Below are 26,451 nucleotides of genomic sequence, written 5' to 3' on the forward strand. Positions count from 1 at the left end.
CAGCATTGTCCTTCTTATGTTCTTCTGCTATTGCCTGGTTCTCACTGGTTCTCTGCCTTCAAGCAAGCAAGTGGTAGCAATTATAAGAACAATGACCATGGCGGTGAGAAGGAAGGCTCACTGAGGGAAGAGGCCCGTGGAGGGTGTTTGCCCCCAAACCGCCAGAAACTCGGAGCCGCTTGTGCCGCGATGTTCTTTCCTTCTGTGAAAAGCCGCCTTCCGTGAGACGCGCAGGTTCTGCCTCGCTATTGCAAGATGCTGCGGATGAACAACCACCATCCCCTTTTCTCTACCGCCCGCCCGCTCCTCGCCAGGGCTGGCTTGGAAAGCCAAACGCCCCCTGAGCGTTACGCGCTCCCGGGAGGCCGGGCCGGGCTGAAGCCGACCCAATCCTCTCGTCCCGCTGCTCTTTTTCCGGGCCGCGTTCCCTTCATCCCCATCGCCCGTCATGTGAGCGCATGCGCAGTAGCGGGAAAGGACACCACTTCTTCTGCGAGAGGAGGAAAAGGAAAAGGGCAAAGTCGAGCCTGGCATGCGAGCGCCGAGCGGGACGTAGCCGCGCGCCATGGTGTTGGACAGCTTAGCCCGCATCATTAAAGTGCAGCTGCCTGCCTACCTCAAGCGCCTGCCGCTGCCGGAGAGTATCGGCGGCTTCTTCAGGCTGACAGGTTAGGGGCAGGATTATGGGGGGATGGAGGGCGGGGGGAGAGAGAATTGGAGGGTCTGTGGGGGACGCGCTCTTCCAACTTCCTAGTGTGGGCTGTAGTTGAGTCAGCTCTCTTCCCCAACCCAACCCTCCATCACCGTCTCTTCGAGCGGGAAAAAAATGAGGCAAACTTAATTTCCTGAATTAAATAGCCTCCACCCGCTCGGCCTCAGTTCACTGCGCAAGCCTACGCGTGTCTACTCGGACGTAAGTGCCCCCCCCCTGCATTCAATGAGACTTACGCCCAAAGAAATGGGTTTAAGATTGTAGCCTAAATCATTCGTGTATCCTTAAAAGTTTTCTCGAGTTTCATATTTCAGCGCTCCAAAGTACAGAAATAAGCCCCCTTGAATTCAGTGGGACATATGCCCAGCCTAAATAATTAGTTGTTGTTTTTAAAGGCTTTCTCCTAATTCCAAGGCACCTCTTGTATTACAGTGCAGCCCTATGCACACTTACTTGGGAGTAAACCACACTGAACATAATGGGACTTACTTCCAGGTGAACGCAGGATTTTTAAACATAGGATCTTAACACATACAATGCCCATTTATCTTTCCCTTTGAAGACGAATCCTAGTTTAGATCCATTCTGTTTGCGCTTTCTTCCAAGCCTGCATACCTTTTCCATTCCTTTCTCTTCAGTCCCCTCCCCACTCTGTGTTTTGTTCTTCAGTCACCTCAGTTGCTTTCTGACTGAAGACCTTTTCATTCTCCTGCTGTTTGTTTGCAGGTGTGAATGTGTCTTGTGTGGGATAGAAAACAGGAGAGAGCTGTTTCTAATTCACATTAATAGATGCAGGAGATGTAAAAGGACTGTTTGCATGGAAGTAAGCCCTATTGGTCAATAGATCATACTCTTAATTAATGTTGCAATCCTGTTCAAAGTTAGGTAGTCCCATTTAGAGATGATTTCACACTTAACTCACTGGGCCTGTTCAGATGACACACTAAACCATGGTTAGGCCACTAACCCTTTTGCAGCAAATGGTTAGTGAGTGTGTTTGAACTGTGGTTATGTAGTCACCATGGTTAGGAATGATTCACATGACGTGCTAAATCATGGTTCACACGACACACTAAGCCATAATGTTTAGCTCAAAATGCTTAACCACCATGGCTTAGTGTGTCTTCTGAACAGGGTCAGTGACACTATTCAGGCGACATGCTAAGCATTTTTAACTAAATGTTATGGCTTACCATGGTGGCTACATAACCATGATTTAACTTCTTGGGAGGAGAGCAATGACAAATCTTGATAAAATAGTTAAGAGCAGAGACACCACACTGACAACAAAGATCCGCATAGTTAAAGCAATGGTATTCCCCGTAGTAACCTATGGCTGCGAGAGCTGGACCATAAGGAAGGCTGAGCAAAGGAAGATAGATGCTTTTGAACTGTGGTGTTGGAGGAACATTCTGAGAGTGCCTTGGACTGCAAGAAGATCAAACCAGTCCATACTCCAGGAAATAAAACCAGACTGCTCACTTGAGGGAATGGTATTAAAGGCAAAACTGAAGTACTTTGGCCACATAATGAGAAGACAGAATACCCTGGAGAAGAGGCTGATGCTAGGGAAAGTGGAAGGCAAAAGGAAGAGGGGCCGACCAAGGGCAAGATGGATGGATGATATTCTGGAGTTGACAGACTTGACCTTGGGGGAGCTAGGGGTGGCAACGGCCGACAGAAAGCTCTGGCGTGGGCTGGTCCATGAAGTCACGAAGAGTCGGAAACGACTGAACAAATAAGCAACAACCTTTTGATAAGCAAGGTTGGATAAATGCATTGAGGAGAAGCCTATCAATGGCTACTAGTCCTGATGGTGATATGCTACCTCCAGTATCAGAGGCAATAAAGCTATATACACTAATTGCTGGGGAACAATTATTAGCCACTGAACGAATAAACAACAACAAACATGCCCACTAACCATTTGCTGCAAAAGGGTTAGTGGCCTAACCATGGCTTAAGGTGTTATTTGAACACTCTATAGGGGCAGTGTTGCTTTGCAGCAACATAAGAAGCTGCCTTGTAGTGAGTGAGACCATTCGTCCACCTAGCCCAATATCATGGATGCTGACTGACAATGGCAATCCAAGTTTTTGGGCTGGATTCTTTCCTAGGTCTTCCTGGAGATGCCAGGGATTGAACCTAGAGATGACAGGAACTTTCTGCTTGCAAAGCATATGCTTTACCACTGAACTAATGCACATATGCATCACAGTATTGCCTTCATACCCTGTATGAAAACGCTCTCGGTGTGTGCATATAATATAGTTTAATTCAAAATAACAACCCTTTGAACCTTTTAGCTATCCTTTTGTGCTCATAATCATGGAATTAAATTACCCGTCATAATCTTGGGTTCTTTTCATCCTTACAGTGCATACTTATTAGGAAAATGGAGCAAATGACACGGAAAATCTGAAAGCTTGTATGTTGTGCATTATGTTCCTTTTGATTTTATGGTTTTATGTTCTATTTTGTATCTAAATGTTTTTTATGATTATTATATACTGCCTAGATAACTCTATGTTATGGGACGGCATACACATACTGCAAATAATAATTACTGTTGCACAACTGAATTTCAATGGAAACATATCCAAAAATTATTTAATGGAGCAGAGTTAACTTACAAACATCTAACTGCTCTTTCATTCTTGCAACAGTGTGACATGACATGCTAAATACGTATCTTGTTCCCCATGTCCTTTCAATACATGTTTATATGTGGTGTTTCACATCCACATAGGATCATAGAATAGTAGAGTTGGAAGGGGCTTATAAGGCCACGAGTCCAACCTCCTGCTCAATGCAGAAATCCACCTTAAAGCATCACTGATTATCAATACAGACCAGTGCATGTGGTTATTACATCACTATGAATGTGCTTTTCACTTTACGTGGGCCCTGTTCAGACAACACGCTAAACTGCTGTGGTTAAGCATTTTGAGCTAAACATTATGGCTTAGCATTCAAGTGAACCATCACTTAGGCCTTTGCTAGATCAGGCTATATCCAGGGCTGAGCCCGAGACCACGAGTGTGTAGCCTGCTCCGTGGCTTTTCCCGGCTCCGCGCAATTACTCGCACATAGCTGGGAGAAGCTGCACACGGGGCACAGCACTCCACAGGAGTGCTGCGCCCATCAGGGGCAGGGTGGGGGGAGCGAGGAATTTTTTTTTTTAAAAAAAAAAAAACTTTACCTTTTGTCATTCGTGCGCTCCTGTGCATCCGGCCCTTTAAAACTAAAAAAAAAAAAAAAAAGGCAGACGTGACGGGTCTTTCCTTTAGCGCATCGCGCCTGACGTGTAGACTAAGCTGACAGCCTGCGATAGTTGCATCACGGGCTCTCCCCTCCTCTCACCCAGATTTTAAGGTAGGTCTAGCAAAGGCCTTAGTGTGTCATGTGAACTATTCCTAACCATGGTGGCTACATAACCACAGTTTAAATACTCTAAGCACTTACTGCAAAAGGGTTAGCAGCCTAACCATGGCTTAGCGTGTTGTCGGAACAGACCCAATGTATAAGTTGACAAGACCCTGCCCTGAACAGCTTACAATCTAAAATATGACACATGGGAAACAATACCAGAAAGTGGGGGAAATGGGTGATTCTTTTAATTACAATTTTTATGTGAAGTTATAGTAGGGTACAGTGGCACTGCCACATTTGAAGGGACCCCACACACGGTGATTTCTGGACCTGGTCAGCCTTTCCTTGCCAATTGTCCTTTTTTAAAAACTAGGAGTGAGGCCTTGGCTCAGCTCTTCCCTTCCTCCCAGCCTGCTGCTAAAATGGCTTGTTGAGGCTGTAGCCTCATGGCACACCATTTTAAATTAAAGCTTCTTTCTTTCTTTCTTTCTTTCTTTCTTTCTTTCTTTCTTAATTTTGATTCAACTCGCTGCTACACAATCAGATACTGCCTTTGTGGACATGCAACCAGTGAGGGCACCAGAGCAGCGAAGGAGCAGTTCTTTCTTTGCTCTGCTGCCCTCATTGGCTGTGTCCCCACCTTCCAAAAGGCAGCACTTGTTTGGTACAGTTTGCTGCTACTCAAAGCTAACAAGGAAAGTAACTTTGTATTTAAAATGGAGCCCCATAGGGCTGCAGCCTCGACCAACCAGCTACTGCAGCACTAATTTTTAGTGATCAAAAGTAACCAGAGAGGTGAATTATTTTGATAGCAGACTGCTGGGAAGAGGTGGTAATTAATTTATTGGTTCATTAAGAAGAAAAGAGACTTCTTCTATATAATTCTTTTAATACTTACAGACTATTGACTTCGTCCCAAGTGACTTGACTTATAAGCTATGTTACTTGTTACAATTTTCCTACATGGAAACCATACAGGAAAAATGTAACAATTGTTTTTGCCTGTGTTTTGCTAGATGGATACACTCTCAAAAGCCACAAAGCACACAGTGAACATGGACATGAGTAATTGTTACATAAAGTGTCCTTAAATAATGTGTTAAAAGGCTAAAGGAAATGTGCCTGTGCAACAGGGCTGTTGGCATGTAATGGCAGCATTCATCAGCAAATTGTGGATTAATTAACCTATGATTTAAAGGGATGTGTGTTGAGCACAAGTCGCTTCCAGTTTGCAGCAACAACCTATGAATGCCCCATTTGTACGTATTTTGTGTTACATCTGAACCCAGACACTTTAGGTTATTCAGGGGTTAAACAACCCATAGTTATGCTACAAACAAATCATAGGTTAACTTTGGGTTGTTTAACCCATAAACAACCCATAGTGTCCAGGTTCAGACATCACACTTACAATCGAGTAAAGGGGCATTTGTAGGTTGTTGCTGCAAACTAGAAATAGCTCACATGCAAAACACATCCCCACAAATCAGGGATAAATTAATCCATGATTTGATGATGAATGCTGCTGTTAGATGTGAATCAGATGTGAAGCATCAGTGTGCTGCTTATAGTCATATTGATCACAAAGACAGAGAGACATAAAATTTTAATTTTAATTGGCCCAAAAGGGGTCAATGCAAGCTTTTATGGACATTTTCTAGCATTTCCAGTTACTGATCTCAGATGGAGGATTGGGAAAGACTTCCACTTCCTTGGAGTGCTGCTACTGGATAGAGTATCCTGATCTGGGCCATGTATATCAATAAAGGCCTGCCCTTTGTGGAGAACCTGTGGGATTCAAAACAATTTGTAAACTGCTAATTGTAGGTTAACTGTGGGTTGTTTAACCCATGAATAACCCATGGTGTCCAAGTTCACACATCTCGAAACAACCTCCTTTTCTTATTAGGAGAGAGGATTCCCCCAACCCCCTGACACATTGTTCTTTCACAATATATGTTTGTGTCTTGATTTTTTTGCTCACTAAATCTTTCTTACAAAGATGGTGTATTTGTGATTCAGAGATATGGTTCTAAATCAAGCCAGCATTTCTGTTACCTCTCTCTCTCTCTCTCTCTCTCTCTCTCTCTTTTTACGTCTACCCTCTAGTGATGGACAATTTGCAGATTGAACTGGCTAATAAATCTAAAGTTTCTGGAGGATAAATAGGCTTCAGCTTGCATGAATATAACAGCTGTGTGGGTTCAAAAGGGCTACTGGAGTAAAAAACAAAAACCAGTTAGTTGGGATAATAACAGCTCGAAGCCAGCAGGGGGAAAAGGCCTGGAGTAAAAAAAGGAATGTTGTTTTGCATGCCTTTCTTGACTACACCACAGAATAATGGCTGTAATCTTATTTGTTGATTTATAATTCACAGGGGAGCTTTGCTTAGCAAGTTTAACCAGAGTGGGAGCAACTTCAGGTCCATCTTTTCCTTTATTTACTCATTTGTCCCTCTGTAACTCACTCAGCACTCTTCAACCTTTGAGCTAACCCTTGCTTCAGGCTTGGCAAAGCATCACTGGCCTGTTGCTGCCAGATCTCTCCAGAACCTTGTGAGATGGCTTGTGCTAACATGAGGAGATGTCCCTGGTCAGTTTCTGTTCCATCATCCAGGCTGGCAAACATGCCAGAATGTATCACCTTTGCCCCAGCCATAGGACCAATACTTAGCCTTGTGTTGGTCCCAATGCTATCAGAAGAGGGTCTGCTCATTGACCATTTGGGTCAATGATTCCACTCTTGTACCCGTGTGGCTGTGCTGTGTCTCTTCCTTGTTTCACGCAGTTTAATAAGACTGGCTGGTGATCCACATGCACAGGGACTGGAGTGATTTGTTCTGTGGTTGAGAACAGGCAGATAGACAAGCAGACAAGTAGTGATGGTAGCTGCTGCTGTTCGGAGCAACAATTTATTATTGTTGATAATAAATATGTATTACTGAATCTAATGATAACGTTTTTTACCTGTGCAATGTAAAAGCATACATGAAACCGATAAAAGAGAATATAATGTTGCTGTGCTGTGAAAACCTAACCATACCAAAGATAACCAATACCAAATAAACCAAATGCATTTTGACATATGTGTCTATATACATATGTTTGTTTGCTTTTTGTCATACCTTTTATACACTAGACCATGTCCATTCTGCTAGACCAGCAATGAGTGTTCCTTTTAAAAATAGATTTCAGTGTCTGTTTGCTTCAAATATTTATGTTTTTGATCCTGAAAACTGTGTCTTGAGTTTGACTGAATAACAAGAGAAATGTCTGTTACCTGCAGTTCCAGTTTAAAAGAAAGGCTTTAGCTCATTTGAAGATGTCCTATGAATGTTTGAGCTTCAGATAGCAAAAGATAATGCAAAGGAATTGGCTGGAAAAATCTTTTTTTAATGTAATGAATATAGCCCCCTTAATTGTTGTTATTCTGAGCCTTTAATATTTATTTAATTTATTAATATTTGTATACTAAATATAAAAACATCTCTATGTGCGTAACATATAAATATTTTAAAAATACATTTAAACACACTATTTAAACACTATTAAAATTAAATTATTTCAATTATAATAACAATACAAATACATTTAAAATGCACTATTAAAACAATTTAAAACTACAATAACAGTACAGAACAATACAAGGAGCAGTAAGATGGAGCAGCATATGATTAATTGCAATTGTTGTAAGCCAGAGAAGGTGTTGGTGAATAAGTGCATTTTCAGGAGGCATTTGAAAGATACAGCATTGTCTGCCCCCTGAATTGCAGGGGGAGGGTTTTCCGGAGAGTGGGTCAGCCACCAAGAAGGCCTGCCTTTGAGCTATTGCAACCAATCGGACTCAAAGAGTACTTATCAATGGAACCTTCTCAAACTGGGGAGGGGCAATGAGTGGGGTGCCGCAGGGCTCAGTCCTGGGCCCAGTGCTCTTCAGCATTTTTATTAATGATTTGGACGAGGAGGTGCAGGGAACGCTGATCAAATTTGCAGATGACACAAAATTGGGTGGGATAGCTAATACCCTGGAAGACAGAAACAAACTTCAAAGTGATCTTGATAGGCTGGAGTGCTGGGCTGAAAACAACAGAATGAAATTTAATAGGGATAAATGCCAAGTTCTACATTTAGGGAATAGAAACCAAATGCACAGTTACAAGATGGGGGACACTTGGCTCAGCAATACTACAAATGAGAAAGATCTTGGAATTGTTGTAGATCGCAAGCTGAATATGAGCCAACAGTGCAATATGGCTGCAAGAAAGGCAAATGCTATTTTGGGCTGCATTAATAGAAGTATAGCTTCCAAATCATGTGAGGTACTGGTTCCTCTCTATTCGGCCCTGGTTAGGCCTCATCTAGAGTATTGTGTCCAGTTCTGGGCTCCACAATTCAAGAAGGATGCAGACAAGCTGGAGCGTGTTCAGGAGAGGGCAACCAGGATGATCAGAGGTCTAGAAACAAAGCCCTATGAAGAAAGACTGAAAGAACTGGGCATGTTTAGCCTGGAGAAGAGAAGATTGAGGGGAGACATGATAGCACTCTTCAAATACTTAAAAGGTTGTCACACAGAGGAGGGCCAGGATCTCGTCTCGATCCTCCCAGAGTGCAGGACACAGAATAACGGGCTCAAGTTAAAGGAAGCCAGATTCCAGCTGGACATCAGGAAAAACTTCCTGATTGTTAGAGCAGTGCGACGGTGGAATCAGTTACCTAGGGAGGTTGTGGGCTCTCCCACACTAGAAGCATTCAAGAGGCAGCTGGACAACCATCTGTCAGGGATGCTTTAGGGTGGGTTCCTGCATTGAGCAGGGGGTTGGACTCGATGGCCTTGTAGGCCCCTTCCAACTCTGCTATTCTATGATTCTATGATTCTAACCTTCTGTTGGTCCAAGGCCTTCTCTGAAGATCTCAAAATGCAGCTGGGTGTACATAAGGGAAGGCTTTCTGCTAGGTAACCTGGTCCCAAGTTATATGTTAACAACATAACCTTGAACATGGCTTGGTAGCTAATAGGCAGTCAGTTCCTATTGCTCTGATGTTTTCCAGGTTTTCTTAAATGAAAGCTGATTTCAAGGCCAGGAGCTCACCCCTAGACTGGATAGGAACTTAAGAAATGAACTTGGAGACAGAATTAGGTTTGATTTCGGTTCAAAAAGTGTTTAAATATTTTGAGCTTCCTTCTTTTCATAAGTAAACACCAAAAAGTCCAAGAGGAGTGCAATCCTGCTCATGTCTACTTGGAAGTAAAGGGGGGCTTTCTCTCAGTTAAGTGTGCACAGCACTGCAACCTTACGTTGTATGCTTACTAGGAAGTAAACAAGCTGTCTTGAGTTCTGTGGCTTACTTCTGAGTAAAGATGCTTAAGATTGCTTCTCTTTGTGAATGTCAGTACAATCAGTAAAATATACCATAGAAACTACCATCTTACATCCATTGTTCAGATAGATGCAAGCTTATGAACTGTTTGCATGAGAAATTTGATAGTTATTTGTTTTCACATCACTTCTTTTTTCTTATTTTTAAATACTGCCATGAATAGACAGTAATCCTGGATTTAACAAAAGAAAATTCTGACATGCACAAAACAATGTCATTACTCCTAAATGCTGAGCGCTTGTGGATGGAATGTGAAGAGATAGGAAATACAGAATATATAGATAATTCAAGATTGCGTTGCACTCTTCTTTCAGTTCCTGTTAGTTTTGCCAGTAATTCTGCTGAAATCTACACTACGGTCTCACAATGACTCTGCTTTTTATACTGGTATAATTGATTAAACTGGTGGTATTATAGCTAGTCGGCTTTTATCTTTTCTTTGCAGAGTGTCTGCAACTTGAGTTAGAGAACTGTATCAGGCTTTCTTTGAAAATTGTTTTAGAAGTACTGACACGTTGTGAGGAAAACATAAAAATTAAGGTCATAGTCTTGCCATCTTATTTGTATTTGCCTAAGATGTGCAGAACGCAAGAACTGACTGGTTGGATCAGGCAAAAGGTCTACTTAGGCTGCAGTTTTATACCCTCTTAAGTGGAAGCAAGACACATTGAATTAATTGAATTCAATGGGACCTCCTTCAGAGTAAACAGATATAGGATTGCACTATAAATCTGGATTTCTGGATCCAACACTGGGCAGCCAGATGGCCCCAGGAGGTTGATGATACCCATTGTTTGACACCCCCCCACACACCTGGCAACTGATGACTGCTTCTGAACATTGAAGCTCTTCTTTATTATGGCTAATAGCTTAAATAAATATACCCTTAAAAGATGTCTAATTCTTTTTCAATTACCAATGCTAGTGGCCATCATAAAAACCCATAGGAATGGTATTTCTTTTAGTTTGTTCTGCATAATATTTCCAACCATTTGACTCATATATATGTTTAATTTTACTTCTAACATCTTGTTAGGCCATGATTTCATTATTATTGCATTTATATCCCACCTTTTTTCCTCCAAGGAACCCAAGGTGACATACATAATCCTCCTCCTCCTCCTCCTCACCATTTTATCCTCACAACAACCTTGTGAGGTAGGTTGGGCTGAGAGTTTGTGACTGGCCCAAAGTCACTCACTGGGTTTCCATGGCCAAGTGAGGACTAGAACTCAGATCTCCCGATTTCCAGTCCAACATTTTAGCCACTACACCACCACATCTTCCTTAGTTATCCATGCAGACTTCCTAATACTTGCATCCTTTTCTGCCACTGAAAAGCTGAAATGTGTTAGTCTTTCAGCTTCCTCCATAGGGTGGGCCACATACCCACTGTCTAAAAGAGGAAATATATCACCAGAAAGAGGGCAGACTTGCATAAAATTTGCACACACTAATTTATATGTACAGATGCAAATGGAGAAATAATCACTCTAATGTAAGTAGAAATGCAATGCATCATAGAGGGGGAGATTGTGACCAGGTGTCCTGTAAGCCTGCTCAGTTTGCTGTCGAAGTGCTGTTGGTGGGCAAGTTCAAGGCCTCTGCTCTCTCTTCTTGCTGTTCTTTGGCTTTAAACTGGAGTTGGATTGGACAGCTTTAAATAGAGGGCTTTCCTTAGTAAAGTAGGACACATGGCCATCCGATACACAGTTGGTGCATAACTTCCCATAGTGGATCACAGAATACACTTCTGAGATATTAGCAATGTATATTGGGAATAAAGTATAATGCCAAGATTGAAATGCAGATTAGAAGGTGGGACCAACTATTGAACCACCCAGACACCTTTGGCTATTAGGCAGTATAGAAATGTAGTAAATAAATAAAATAGTGGATCCTCTTCCCAAAGATAAAATTCCATTGATGCAATACTGTCATTGCAGTTGCCATAGGCCTGTTAAAAGCACATGCCTGTGGTTTACATCTGTAAGAGCTTTGATTTATTTTTGGCATCATATCAGAGAACTGAAGAAACTTGTTGCATCTCTACTGCTCTCCATTTTCTGAAGTTCCATTCTGCATGCCACTTTGTAGTAATGTCATTGAAGTCTATTGTCTCTGAGGATAGCACTCAGAGCTAACTAGGAACAATCTCAGATTGGAAGGGCAAACTTTAGGGAGAATTAAATTTCATGAAGTAGCTTTCAATTTTGAATATAAAACCTGGACTTGCAATAGCATTGCTAACAACAGAGCAAGGGTCTCCAACTTTTTGGGGTTTGTCGGCACATTTGGAATTTTGACAGAGTGTGTGGGGGGCACTCTTAAAAAATGGCTGACATGGGGGCTTGCTCATTCACAAAATGGCTGACATGGTATATGTTGCCAGTCACAACAAGAAGGTTAAAAGAAAAGTAACTTGCCCTGGAAGGTGCAAAAAGAGGTGGGTCCATGGGCACCATGTTGGAAGTCCCAGCAATAGAATTTCAGCTAAGATAGCAGATGTTCTCACAGAACAACACCCTGTTTTGTCTAGCTGTCATTTGGTTATTTAACCAAGAAGGAGAAAATACATGCAGTACGGATCATCAGGGCAACTGTATGTTAGCCCTGCCATGGTCTGAAGGTAAATGAAGAAGCAACCTAGCTAAGCAGGTATCAGTTTGGTCAGTGCTTGGATGGGAGGTAGCGTGCATGCCTCCTTTAAGAAAGGCGGGCTATAAGTGGAGCAAAGTATATTTTTCAAAATTGTGTGTAAATTTTGCTGAGCCTTTGCCGTCTAAGTGTATTATATTAATGTGTTAACCAGCAGGATTCACAATGGTCTGCATGGATACATGGGATAAAGTTATTGACCAATAGTGAAATCTCAAGGCTTTTGTTTTTACCTTGACAGACATAGACTGGGTTCAGACAACACGATAACCAATGGTGGTTTAAATAATTGACGGTTGGTTATTTAACCCACTGTCATGCCCCTAATCGAGGAGGAGTCCTCCTCAGAGGAGGAGCTAGAGGCCCCAGAAGCCCAGGGTGTCCCAGAAGCCGAAGCCCCAGTCCAAAGACCACCATCAGAACTGCAGGAGCCTGACCCTCAGGGGAGGTAGTTGCAGGACCATCCCTGCCACGAAAAAAGGGACTCTGCCTCTGAGGCACAGGCTGAGCACCCCCCTGACTCCCGGGAGTGATGTCGCCTCAAGTGACAGGCGAGTAAGGCTCCTGTGCGAAAGAGTGCTTGCTTGCAGAAAAGGTCTCCTCAGGGAGGAAGTGTCTCCTCAGGAGTAGGGCTCTCAAAGGAGAGCTTTGATTACTGCCGCTGAGCTCTGGGTGGGGTCCAACAGGCTTTGGGCTTAAAAGCCTGCATTTGAAATCAGCTAGCGTTGGAACAACTTTCGTCCATCCTGCCTTGTACCTTGTTTCCTGGACCTTGCCTGATACCCTGTTTACTGACCTTTTGGATTGCCTACCGACTCTGCCTCTGGACTGTGTAAAGTACTGACTGTTTATGGTGTTTTGACCTTTGCCTGTTATTGTGACTACTCCTGTTATTGCCTGACCCTCTTGACTGATTGACTGCATGTGTTCTAACCTCGGCTTGGATTGATCATCCCTCTGTACAGACCTGATCTGCACCTAGAACATCCTAAAGCCCTAGCAGGACACCTACCATGGATTATCATGTTGTGTGGAGGGAGTTTTTTAACCAATAGTTAAATAACCATTGCTGTGCACAGTTAGCTATTTGAACCACCATTGGTTACCGCGTTGTGTGGAGGGCACTGTTGGTTATTTTGTCAGCTACAGAGTCACAAGGCAAGAGTGGTCAAAGCAGCAGCTGCCACTCTAGTCCAGTTGGCAGGACAGATTTTTGGCAGCAAAGGCTGATGGGATACTAGTGGGAGGACTCAGGGGGGGAGAGAGGGCAGGGGATGAGTGAGTCAACTCAGAATGGACTAATAGTCAACTCAATACTGATCCTAATCCATACCATGGTTGTTATTATTTGTGTGTGGAGTTCCCCCTAGATAAACAACTGTCAAGTTGATTATTATTCCACCATTGACTATCGTGTTGTCTGAATGCAGCCATAGTAATATTAGGAAAAAGTACTTAAACCCTTGTTGCTCTATTTTTGGTGAAAATACTATAGTATTCTTTTCAAATATTTTTTTTCTTACATTATAAGGCAGATTGCATTAGGGCATAACTTTCAATTCGGAGGCCAATAAAAGGATAGCAATATAATAAATCTGACATTGGAAAAACATTCATGATGATATATACTTTCATAATATGTTTCAAGAGAGCTATATGTTATGAAGTGGAGTTGAAAATGATCTATTGGCTTTCATATGTACCTCTGTTATTGAACTATTTTTAAAAAGCTGCTTTTTCTTCTATAAAGTCTTTCCTTCCTTTTCCTTCTACTGTGGTATAGGATTTTTTTTTGGTCCAAAGCCAGTTTAAAAAAGAATGTCATTTAGTAGGATACCCAAATTAATGTTCCTTTCTACACCAGGCAAACATATACTATGCTTGAGTTTTGTAGCCACCTTGAGTTTCTTTACACTGCAATCGTTTACATGTGAACTCAGACGTTAGTCCCATTCGAGTTCACTGAGATGTTCCTAGGTAAAAATGTATAGGATTGTAGACATAGCAAATTTAGAAGATGCCTCCAAACATGTATCCAAGGCCATGCCAAGCTACTGCTGGCAGGATGGGAGGAGCAACAGAAGCATTTTTCGCCTCTCGTCCTTTGACATTTCCCCCCCTCTCTAGACAGGCCTTTGTGGCTAGAGAGGGCAAACCTACAGGGGCTGGGCTAGGGCTGGAGAGGCGATGGGATTTCTTGTATCCTGGCCTTTCCACTCCCCCTCCCGCCCCCTGTTCCCTCCCTCGGAGGCTGCATTTGCAATCTGAGGAAGCAGCTGGCAGAGTTCTTTCTACAGCAGCTGCAAGGTGGCAGGGAGCAATGGATCAGAACTGAGCTGGAATCTACGTCCCCAGGAGGAAGACTCCGATCAAGCCTATGGTTTTTTGAATGCTCTCCCAGGGACGATAGGATTGGTCTCTAACTCATGTAAATTGTAATTAGTTTTTTTTAATGTAGATATAATAATAATAAATAGCAATGCAGAATTAATATTCTGCTTGGGTGTTCTCAAAGCACAGTTCATTGGGACTTTTTGGAACTTCATGCGGAGACAAGATATGCTGTGGGTTCTGATGGGTGAATGGATGGGTGTGCACTTGTAAGTCCTTCTTGTGTTTAAAATATAAATTGAGAAAGACTTTGCACACATTATCTACTTGAGTGCTAAGAGACTCTTGTGAGAACCATGGTTGTTTTCCAGATTTTTTTTTTTTAAAAAATTGGTCTTGAGTTTCATCTTCAAAAACGCTTGGGAAGTATTTGAGAGGCAGGGAGGCTGTTCAAAGGACTTAACATTCAAAAGCCTCTGTGCACTTGACAATTTTGTATGGCTCCGGTGTTCTCAAAATCTGTCAGAGAATCCTTGCTTAGTCAGGAGAACAGCTGTCCGAAAGCCCTTGAGCTGGCAGTGCAGTGCTCACTTTTTTGTCCTTGGCCTGTGAACAAGCAGATCAAACCAAAGAGAAACATAAAAAAGACACTTTGCCTGCTATAACATTCCCTGGGAAGGCAAAATATAGGGTGGCCTGTCCTTAATACACCCCCCAGAGTGACAAAATAAAAACTGGTGGGGGGCACGGGGCGGGTAGTTGCCCATTGGGGAAGGGGATAGAAGCTTGTTTCTTTCTTCACATTTGTTCTCTCACTTTAGGAACTACTACTATAGCTTGCAACTTGGCACTGTATTTGAATAAACCTCCATGGAAACTGCAAATTGTCTTTGACCTCATTCAAGTCAGCTTGACTGACCATTTGTTAAGCTATGCAGTATAAAGAAATCTGTATTTATGTCTTTTAAAAAAAAGATTTAGAAAGGAAAACCCTTCCCCCATCCAAAGGAAGTGAGTATTTCAGACTTCAGGCATTTGGTCCTAGAAAAGTCACAGAGCTGAAATCCATGGGAACCTACAACATTTTATCAGAACTGTGTTCTTTTTTAAATAGCCATTTTTTTAATATAGTGTTTTTATTCTTTTATTCCATTTGTTGTTCACTGCTCCAAAATCTTTTGGATGGGGAGCAGTATATAAATATTGTACATAAATAAAGTAAATGTGCAGGATTACACAACCCTAGCAAATATATCAACTCCTAAAGGTGGTATCTTCAGTGGTGGAGCACATGCTCTGCATGCAAAAGGTCCCGGGTTCAATCCTTAGCATTTCTAGACAGGGCTGGGAAAGGTTCCTGTCTGAAACCCTGGAGAGCCACTTCCAATGGACCAACGGCTTGACTCAGTATAAGGCAGCTTCCTATAAATAAATATAATATAATAATGGTGTTGCTTTCTAGGCCAAGAAGAACCACAGGCCCAATATTTGAGCAGCATCTCTTGCATAAACATTGCTGAGCAACTCCCATTTATTTCAGCAGATGTTTCTAGGGGGTTGTGTTCCAAGCTTTTAATTGTGCACTGACCCATTAATATCTGTCTATATTTAACTACTTTACTTGTGGTGTCCTCATGAGAAAAAACATATGTGCCTGGTACTGGATGGTTGTTGTTTTTTAAAAAAGCTTTGGGTGTATTTCACTGGGTAGTATTCCTGAGAAACAAGTATGCATTGTAGTAGCTGAAATTGTCATACAGTGAAAGGTGGCCATCTGATGAATAAGTAACGCAAAGCAAATGTAACTATGTAGCTCTTGTTTACTGACAACACACTGAAAACCTCCCGCTGCCTCTTATGAACATATGAATGGAACCACTATGAAATAAGCCAGGTGCCTGTGTTGAACCAATTTATTTATTTAAGCATTTTTATCCCGCCCTTCAGCCAAAAAGGCTCTCAAGGCAGTTTACAAAAATATTTCTTGACAGTCCCTGCCCACACACAGGCTTACAATCTAAAAAAAATGACACAAGAGGAAAGGGGATTGGGAGGGAGGAGGAGGAGGAGGGGGAAAAGCAAAGCAAATTCAGGCACTACATTCTTAGTTGCAAAAGAATCAATCCAGAACTACTTTTGGGCCAGCTGAAGTTACCCATAATATGACTTCTTGGATTTGTGGATTAAACTAATGTAATATTTATGGTCCAATCTTGTCCTCATTTATAGCTGTTACATAATAACATTTTTCTTAGCTCTAGCTGTACCAAAATGTACATTACACGCCACTGCTCATCTTCACTGTGACGTCTATCCATATCATGAGCATTTTTGCAACACGGTGTCATTGTAAAAACTGTAGCCAGGGAATTGTTCAATACCTGCCTACAGAGAAATAATAAAAATGCACACTCATACAATAATGCTGGCAAATATGGAAAATTCCATATACTCTTAGGGTGAAGAGAAGTGTAACACTTTGTGTAGTTGAACTTGTTTACTGCACTGAAAACACATTTGTTTTATTGTAATAAATTAAGCCAAGCTTCCAGAGACTACATACTGAACCCACAGATGCTAGAACTATGTTACACAATATCTCTCTCCTTTGCAATTTATTATGTATATTTATACAGTTCACCCCATCAACCATTTTTAAACTTCAGTATCTCAACTGGAGCCATTGTGATCTAGTGGTCAGAGTGCTGGACTTGGAAGATCCGGGTTCTAGTTTCAGTTGGCCATGAAACTCTTGGGGTGACTATAGGCCAGTCATCAACTTTCAAACTGACCTACCTCACAGGGTTGTTGTGAGGATAAAATGGAAAGGAGAAGGACCATGTAAGCCACCTTGGGTTCCTTGTAAGAGGGAAAAAGTGTATATCCTTATAAACATAACAAATAAGCTGCTCTTACAGCCTTCACAATAGACAGGCAGTGTCTTATAATATGTTTTGGTGTGACTGAAGTCAAGGCAAAAGCATAATATAACAACTCTCAGCTCTGGGAAGTCAGGCAAGCAAGTCTCTTTCACTATAGCTGGTATAGAATGCTATCAGTGTCATTTTCTTCCTAGTGTGGAAATGAAGAGCTTGAGTCCATGCTACAAACATGACGCAGAATGGCCTCCAAATGATGACTTACCCTTGACATAGCCTTATGACAGGGATGCAGAATCTTTTTTTTAACCTGCAGGCCAAATTCCATGTGAAAGAAGTTCTTGGGGACCTCATTCCAGTGTTGTGTGTGGGTCAAAAGGGGTGTGTGTGTGTGGGGGGGGGGAAATGCAGCATATTTTAACTTAAAATTCTTACTGGCAGTAGCTAAGCCTTAGGGAAAGGACTCTAAACTTTCAGAATGGGCAGGGGGTGGAAGGCACAAAAGCCTGGACACCACAAAACAATTTGGTGGTTGGGGAAGCCTTCTTGGTGGGCTGGATTTGGCTCTGCCTTACGATATACCACTGGCTCTCTCACTGCACTAGTACTTGGCATGGAAAGTACTAGTGCAGTGTATTGTGTCTGGGAGGCATCAGGGACTAGAATGATGCGACGTCTGTCAGTACATGTTATGGCTGCCACGGGGGTTAGCCGTCATGCAGAGGACATTTCTAGCAGTCTCCACTGATATTTGTGAGTTGTTCTTAGAAACAAAGCACTAAATAGTGAGGGGCTGGGTTGATAATAGCTGAAGCTAGAAACTGTTAATGTGTGTGTGGTATGTGCTCAGTTTCAGAATGGCTGCGGTTGTTGCCTTTCCTGGGTGTCCTTGCGCTGCTTGGATACCTTGCTATTCGCCCATTCCTTCCCAAGAAGAAGCAACAGAAGGATAGCTTAATTAATCACAAGATCCAGAAGGAAAATCCCAAAGTAGTGAATGAAATCAACATTGAGGACCTGTGTCATACTAAGGCAGTCTACTGCAGATGTTGGCGCTCAAAGACAGTGAGTCATTTTATTCCTTGACTGTATGGCTTCAAGGTTCTTCTTTTTTTGTTACTGTTTTGCATGATATAGACTAGTTTACTTCCCTTAATTGCCATAAGCATGCAGCATTTCTCACAGTCACTTTCGCTTAATTTTGCCACACAGTTTTTCATGTCATGCAGATAGGTATCTCCATGTCCACATTTATTCTGTAACTAGATAAGATGTGAAGCTGGCCACAGTATACTTTGGAAAGATTCTTGGAATAAGGAAGATTATTTAGCTTCTTACTGAAGATGTCAGTTTTATGAATTTCCAGAATATCTAATATGGTTAAACCAAACTCTGGTTTCTGCTGTCATTTAGAACTTGATCTATCAGAGCTGCTTCAGGACCTTTTGCTACCTGAAGCAAAGAACAAGATGCCACTTCCACGTACAGAAGCCAACTGGACTGGCAGTTGAACCTTTCTTTGAGGCTAGCTAGGAGACTGCCCTGGGAGGCAGCAGGCTAGTTTAGGGCAGGCCCCATAACACACAGCTCCAACACCTACATCTGCCCCCCAGCATCTGCTGCCTGAGGTGACAGACTGCCTCTCTCTGCCTAACGGTAGGGCCTGCCCCTGCAAACTATGGTTTAGAGCCATTTGTGTGCTTTCTTTATGATCTGTTGTGCTCTTGCATCTCCAGGTGCGGTGGTCTCTGGAGATGAGCAACAGCTGCAACTGTGACAGCAGTTTGTCAGACCATAACTAACATAAAACATGTTTTACAAACTCCAGACAACTGAATAGATCATGGATAGCAACAGACTCTGGGGAGACTGCCATCGGCAGCTTTTGAGTATGAATCCAAACCCCATTCAACTGGAGCCAACATTCTAACTTTCCATAGAGTATCCAAGTTTTTATGAGATTTAGTTACAGGTGACAGATGATTGCCTTGTCCAGTGGTTTGTAACAGTGAAGGGGTTGGAGCAAGCACAGATAATATTTTAAAGCACATGGTGACCCCGTTCAAAAGACACCTTAAACCATGGCTTTAACCAAGGTGGTTAAGCCAGAAAGCCTTATTCACCATGGTTAAAACTGTGGTTTGAAGTGTCTTCTGAACACGGCCTAGCTTTCTGGCTTAACCACCATGGTTCAGCGCCTACTGAATGGTCCCAGTGTCTTATTTGGTGCCTCAGGTAAGGCTCTGGACATCCCTCAAACTGGATTCGTTTCTTTCCCCTTAGTTAAGCTGGGGCATGCCATTCCATTCTGGCTATGTGTTGCATTCTGTTCATGAGCATAAAGGTTTTCTTAATCATAAGTCCAGCTGTACAACCAGTAAAACAATTAATCTCACCTACTCTCCCCATCCTTTGTCTTTCTTTTCAGTTTCCTGCCTGTGATGGCTCTCACAACAAGCATAATGAAACAACAGGAGATAACGTGGGTCCATTAATACTCAAGAAGAAAGAAGTCTAGCAAACTCTTATCTATATGATGACTGAAGGGAGGTCTACTTATACTTTTATGTGGTACTGCTTTCAGTCTAATAATTGCTGTAGACTTGAGTTTGGATATCTTTTTAGGTTGCCTTAGATTTATAGACTGTGCTATGGTCTGAAAAAAAATCAAACCCACATAAATATAATTGCTAGACTGTGATAACAAAATTACAATTCCCAGTAATTTTATTTAACCTGAAATAAAAAGCTGGATCAATCTTGAAGGGCATATATGTGTGTCTGCTCTATTTGCAGGCATACTTACACTACAGATTTAAAGAAGTTTTAAAAACCAGCTTAACTGCTATACCCTCCACCAAAGAACTCTGAGAACTGTAATTTTTGAGGCTTTTGAGAATTTCTTTTTCTTCTGACATCTTTTAATAGTTATGATCATGGTCCTTTCACAAACGAAGACAGCTTTGACTTAAGCCTTAATTAGTTTAAGATGTCTGCAGATGGTTAATAAATAGTGTTGTTTCCTGAAATATCATACTACAATTTGAAAATTGAGTATGTGGAGGTAGCAGCCCCTGATAGAACTACTTGTCTCAGAGATCCCTGGTTGAGAATATTTAACAAACTTGCAAACGGTTTTACATTTCTGCTGTAGATGACCTTGGTGCCAGTCTGTGTTCTGCTTTGCAGAAGCAATACAGATTGTAAATTTATAATAATGGCTAGGCTTTGATTTGGGGGCTTTCATACAACACATTTATGTTACAGTACTGGGACTTGCAGAATAAACACATGCTTCAAACCTGTAAATAATGAAACCCAAGAACAGCATAATCTGCTTACACTCTCCACAGTACTGCATAGCTGTTGCCTAAATTGGATGAAATGTGGTAATGTATTTGCAACTAAGGCTATTGCTCACACCAAACAGAGTTCATACCAATGTGCCTGAAACAAAAGTAGAATACTCTGAAATTTGTGTGGTCCCAAGAGACCCCCCTCCCTATGACCCCACCCCCCCAGTGCTGTTCTCGTCACCTTGGGCCTCTGCATCCAATTTGCCTGCATATTCAACACATACTTAGCTCCAAACTCCCCGCACAATCCTAATATTAAACAGTCATAATCTTCATGCTGCACAGCCTTATGTTTTGTGCTCTTTATGCTATGGAAAATATAAGTTGGCCCAAAGCAATTGTGGTTCTAGACCCTACGCAAGAACAGGCCTGTAGTAGAAGTATCCTTGGCTCATATGTTGTCTAAACAAAAGTAAATATCAAAGTAGATCTCTGCCACACCTTACTCAATGCTATTCCCACTGTAGACAGAATCCAGATTTCTACTGAAGCCGTCTGCTTTGCTGGTTACCTGTTTGGGGAAGGGGTTGTTCAATGTATTTTGTAACTGATCTTCTAGTCTTTCCATTAATTCTGTATTTTTGAGTTGTCATGGGAAGACTAAACTGTTCTTAGCAATGTGTGGACATGGTTTGTTTTCTGTAGGCTTCCTTCTAGAGGAAAAAATAAATTTATGGTATTTTTCAAAAAGTATATTTGCATTTTATGTTCAAAGTCTGGTTTAAAATGACAATTTTCTGGATTTTATATATTATTTCCAATCATGTAGACTAAGGGTAATCCTATGAGTTGCACTCTTGATGATCATGAGGTCCCACACATGGAGGCTTAGGATCATCCTATGCAGGACAAGAGGATTGTGCTGTTCTCACTCTGCATTTTTGCTAGACTGACAATTTTGCCTACTAGCTGGGGCAGCGTGGAGAAGTAGGGAAGGTTGGGAGGGACCAGAGGACTCTTCGTAAGGCCTTGGTCTCCTCCCCTCCCCACCAACATAATTGCCCCCTTTTCCTCTCTACAAGCTTCCGCTTGCGAGTTTATAGGGGCAGCTGCCGCAGCCCTCTCTGCACCTTTGATTCCCAGCTCTGAGGTCATAGCGCTTTCTTACAACCGGGAATCCAAACAATCCTATGCTCCCCCCTTCCAGACTCTGTCTAGGAGCCATAAGATTGCTCATGAAGGCGCCTTCTAGTGCCGTATGGTGTTGCGCAATGGTGAAAAATATGACAAGAAAACTATGGAATCAGCAAGAAGAGGGCGAAGGAATTAAAGCAATATGTGAGAGGGAACATTTACAAGTCATAATCATGGCATCTGACTTACAGACTTTTGGTTAACAAGCATTTTTTGGGTATGGTAAGTAGAAACAAAGACACACCCCCCCCACACACACAGGTATATATTTGAGGAGGTTAATACTATGGGCAGAATCCACTGGATCCAGAGTTTGCTCATGAGACACTTACACTGGGAAAAAAGATGGTTTTTGCGGAGTCCTCCTTCCTCCGGTGCTCCCTGAAAAGCTTCTCCAGGGCGTTCGGGGACCCTCAGAACAGTGTGGGAGGAAATGCAGAGGGTTATAGGGGATAGGGAGGACTGGAGAATATTGCCTCCCTGCTTTTCTCCAGCAGGAGCTACTCCTTGATCTCAATCTCTTCTGCGAATAGAAGGAGCTGTACAGCATCAAGTACATTGTTGGTGCTATATAAACAAACAAACAAATAATAATTTAGTTGTGTGGAAGTGAAGTGTTCAATTAAAATCCATATGTTCAATTCATTTCAGTGATACTGGTTCTGGTTCACATGCTCATCTGAGTAAGTTTGGCCACATGGGGCGAGTATGGCCAATCAACAAATTGCACAAATTACGCTTACACTAATGCAAGCCTTATGTGGGGATGGTCTACATGGGGAGATCCAGACCCACACCTTCTCCATGAGGGCAGAATCCTTGGCCAGAATAGCATGCAAATGAGCCTTTAATTGCAGCTAACTTGTTGGATCACCGACAATTTCTACAACACTGACTGGGTGCACATTTACATAAACAAGGGAAAAGTTAGTGCCGTTCTCAACTACCAATTTCAGTTCGTTGCGTTTTACTATGAAAAAAGGACTCTGCTGGAGTAGCGTAACAAATGGACATGGGGAGAAGCTCAAACACAACAGCAGCAGCAGGCAACTGCTAGCACCAGGGGACACATTTGTCCCCTCATGCTTGTGCCGATCCCCTCTGCCTGATCTCATGGGCTCAGAAGAAGAAAAAACTACTATGTTGTTAACATTCTTATATCACTTTTTTTTTTGCTAGGTCATCAAGGTGTCACAGTGTCAATTCAGGATTGTATCCAAACTTACGTGCTTGTGAATGGTGGAGCTGCTGTGGAAGTGCACCTGCTGCATTTGGCTCACAATACGATCTTCTCCCCAAGCTTGAACTTGGGAATGGAGGTGGCAGTGGGGTAGAAACAGACTCCGAATGCTGGGCGCAAACTGGCTGGGTGCTGTGCCCATTAGCTGGATTTTTATAATGTCACCAACTTGCTTCCCCAGACCCAGTTCTTAAATAGTTTAAACACTGAAGGTGGTTGGGGGGAGATATGGGTGCATCCTACATGGTAGGTCGTACATTGAGTGGGAGGCTGGACTAGATGAACTGGAAGGTCCCTTCTAACTCTAAAATCCTACGATTTAAAAATAATCAGAATAAAACCTTTAATGGGATAAACTTGCAAGCAACACTTGCAAAAAAAAGAAAGAAAAGTAAAACTCAACCAACCCCTTCTCCTGCAAAACCATCTTGGGAGGCAGAGGTGAAAGGCAATCATTTTTCTCTTACGAAGTACATTTGTCAAAAGCATTGCAAAGGCAGTGGGAAACCAGGCTCCCTCTGCAGGAGCAAAACCAAAGTAACTCCTCTTTCTAAGGCACATCTCTATACATACCCTCAAAGCACTGGGCTTGGGATTCATTTGCGTCTCCTACAGATCCCAACTGGTTCAACTTTAAATATTATCCAATTATTTTATTATTGCTTGACATGATAAATCATGGAAGGTCCAAATCCTGTAAGCAAATGAGGGGTGGAGGAATAGATGGATGCCACAATTGCACTACGTCTATAATTTGCATTCCCACCATCAGAACGAAGGAGCCTTGTGCATTCTAGCAGAGCTAACTTTGTGGTGTTTTTGAAATTTGATCTGGAAAAACTAGAACAGACCACTCCTAAAGATGAAACATTGCTAGCCTGAGGTGCAGGCTCAGGTTTCAGTTTAAGAGGATTTCTTGCAAACCTTCTAGCATCTCCCTGACATACCTAGTCTGATGTTTTTGGTATATTATATGTTTGGATAGCTTGGTAATTTGGCATTGTATCCAAATTTTGTTTGACTGGATTTTAATTCCACAGTACATGCTCATTTTATGGCCCTGATCCATCTCTAGTTGCACCTTTTTGCCTATGACTAGTAGTCCTAATAGGGGATCTCAACATGCAATCCCATCTAATTTAGATACTTCCATTAAGTGTGGAAAAGATGAGCATTGTGCACTATGCGTTTGAATCAGCAACATAATAGATATCTTGTGCTAGAGTGGGGTGAATAAAGAGACGGATACATTTATATATTCAAAGACAATTCAAAGACTATTTTGGTACACAATGCACCAATTGGCATGTTTGTGTGAGTGAGAATGTCTTGGATAGTTAGATCAGTGAGCAAGTTACATGGGTAATTCTGTCAGTGCCTATAAAATATTTGTTCTACACCACACGTTTGGGAATTCTGCATAGAACATTTGTCTCCGGCTTATGTATCATGCCCTGACCTAAGATAGTCACATTGATGACAGCACCACAATTTTATTGTACTTTTTAAGAGAAGGGGGAAATAGGAAAAAAGGCGAGAAAGAAAGAGATATGTCTAGAGATCCCATAGAGAAGACTAGGGTTAAATGTGATAGATTATGTAATATTATATTGGAGAGATTCAAAGTATTGCTATAACTCAGTACTGTAGGAATCTGCTTATAACCACCACCACCCAAGTTCACAGAGCACATCTGCTGTGCACAGCAATGCACAAAGTGATTTGCACCAGTCTTCCGACCACTTCAGAATATTTTTGTGCTTGGCAAATTGGATTTAGTACAGCCTGCTGCAGTGACATGGTGCCTTCTGTTTGACTGACAGCTGGACCTCAGCATGATGCAGAAGTCTGGTTCTATTGCACATCCATACCTCACAAGGGTTGAAGTTGGAAGGCAATTAATTTTTGGCAAATGGTTCCTGAAGGTTTGCCTCCATTTAAAATAAACACTTTCAAGTACAGTCAAAGAGATATTGTAAAAATCAGTTCTGAATGTGAAGGGAAGACTTAAAACATCTGTTAAAACCAAAATGGAAGAATATAAACCATGTCTGAGCCTTTTGCTCCCCCTGGTGAAACCTTTTTGAAAAGGAATACAAAGTGTACATTTTTAGCATTGACCGGCACCTCTAAGTAAATATATGCCAGGTCTATGAGAGCAAATGATATTGATACTGCTTTTTGTGTATGGTGTGGTGTGGGTGGGAGGGAATCAAGGCTAGGGATTAGGCAAACCTTTTAATTGCTGTATTTTAAAACTTTTCCTTAAGGTTTTTGGTTAACAATGTGATGCAGGGGCCCCTCTTAGCCATTTGGCCACCCAATGCTCCTCTGTACAACAATTTTAGGAACACTCAGCTGTAATGCCTGATCATACTTTTGCCACGGGAGATGAAACATGGATTATTCAACTTTCCATATTCAAATATTGTCCATTAAATCACTTTTGTTTTTCACAACGCAGACAGCAATGGCATTGTAAGCATTACAATCCAGCACCCATTTTTAAAAGCTGGAAATGTATTAGATTTTATTTGGTAGCATGAATCCATCAATAGTTTTTAAAATAAAAGTCACATCTCATCCTTAAGCTGTGAGCTTCATAGCCACTGGGGCACATGAAAGCTAGGGTGACCATATGAAAAGGAGGCCAGGGCTCCTGTATCTTTAACAGTTGCATAGAAAAGGAAATTTCAGGTGTCATTTGTATATATGGAGAACCTGGTGAAATTCCCTCTTCATCACCACAGTTAAAGCTGCAGGAGCTATACTAGAGTGACTAGATTTAAAAGAGGGCAGGGCACCTGCAGCTTTAACTGTTGTGATGAAGAGGAAATTTCACCAGGTTCTTCATATATACAAATGACACCTGCTGACGTTTCCTTTTCAATACAACTGTTAGATACAGGAGCCCTGTCCTCCTTTTCATATGACCACCCTATGAAAGCAAAACAGGGGGCACTCATTTATTTTTACCCCATTACAAGCACTGTACTTGTAACCATGTATTGCTCCACATCGGGCTATGGAAAATGTTTTTCCTAAAGGCAGTTCCAAAATATGGACCCACAAAATTGTAAAACAACACATTGTCACATAGATATGGGAGGCAGAATTATACTGTTCATGTGCAACTACTGTTTCATGCTTTGCGAAAGTTTAATGCGCGAGACCTAGAGCATGTTTATGCTCTGAAATGAATCTTCAATAATGGCTTTGTTTTGTAGAACACTAATATGCATGGTTGCCAATAGCATCACAATTATCCATCCACCATCAGAGACATTTCCTGCTTCCCTCCTCATTGTTCTTTGCTCTGCTCCTAAAAAAATTAAAAGGCACCAACAACTCTTTGCTGATTCAGTTCAATCCCATTTAGTTTTTTGGGGTC

General features: G+C 41.9%; 1 protein-coding gene across 1 annotated transcript; it reads left to right on the forward strand.

Moving 5' to 3' along the window:
• Nucleotides 1–513: 513 nt before the first annotated feature.
• Nucleotides 514–21,376, forward strand: CISD2 (CDGSH iron sulfur domain 2). Its single transcript, XM_063135948.1, has 3 exons — nt 514–668; nt 18,181–18,395; nt 19,759–21,376. Exons 1-3 carry the CDS (start codon nt 566–568, stop codon nt 19,846–19,848), a joined length of 408 nt encoding a protein of 135 aa, XP_062992018.1. The 5' UTR covers nt 514–565; the 3' UTR covers nt 19,849–21,376.
• Nucleotides 21,377–26,451: the final 5,075 nt, after the last annotated feature.

Source organism: Elgaria multicarinata, chromosome 10, assembly GCF_023053635.1.
Source record: "Elgaria multicarinata webbii isolate HBS135686 ecotype San Diego chromosome 10, rElgMul1.1.pri, whole genome shotgun sequence".
Classification (NCBI taxonomy): domain Eukaryota; kingdom Metazoa; phylum Chordata; class Lepidosauria; order Squamata; family Anguidae; genus Elgaria; species Elgaria multicarinata.

Excerpts from the sequence above, each read along its gene's own strand:
- CISD2 (XM_063135948.1), top strand. The coding sequence starts at position 566 with ATGGTGTTGGACAGCTTAGCCCGCATCATTAAAGTGCAGCTGCCTGCC. Across the intron at positions 669-18,180 it reads CGGCTTCTTCAGGCTGACAG|TTTCAGAATGGCTGCGGTTG; the intron begins GTTAGGGGCAGG and ends GTATGTGCTCAG. Across the intron at positions 18,396-19,758 it reads GATGTTGGCGCTCAAAGACA|TTTCCTGCCTGTGATGGCTC; the intron begins GTGAGTCATTTT and ends CTTTCTTTTCAG.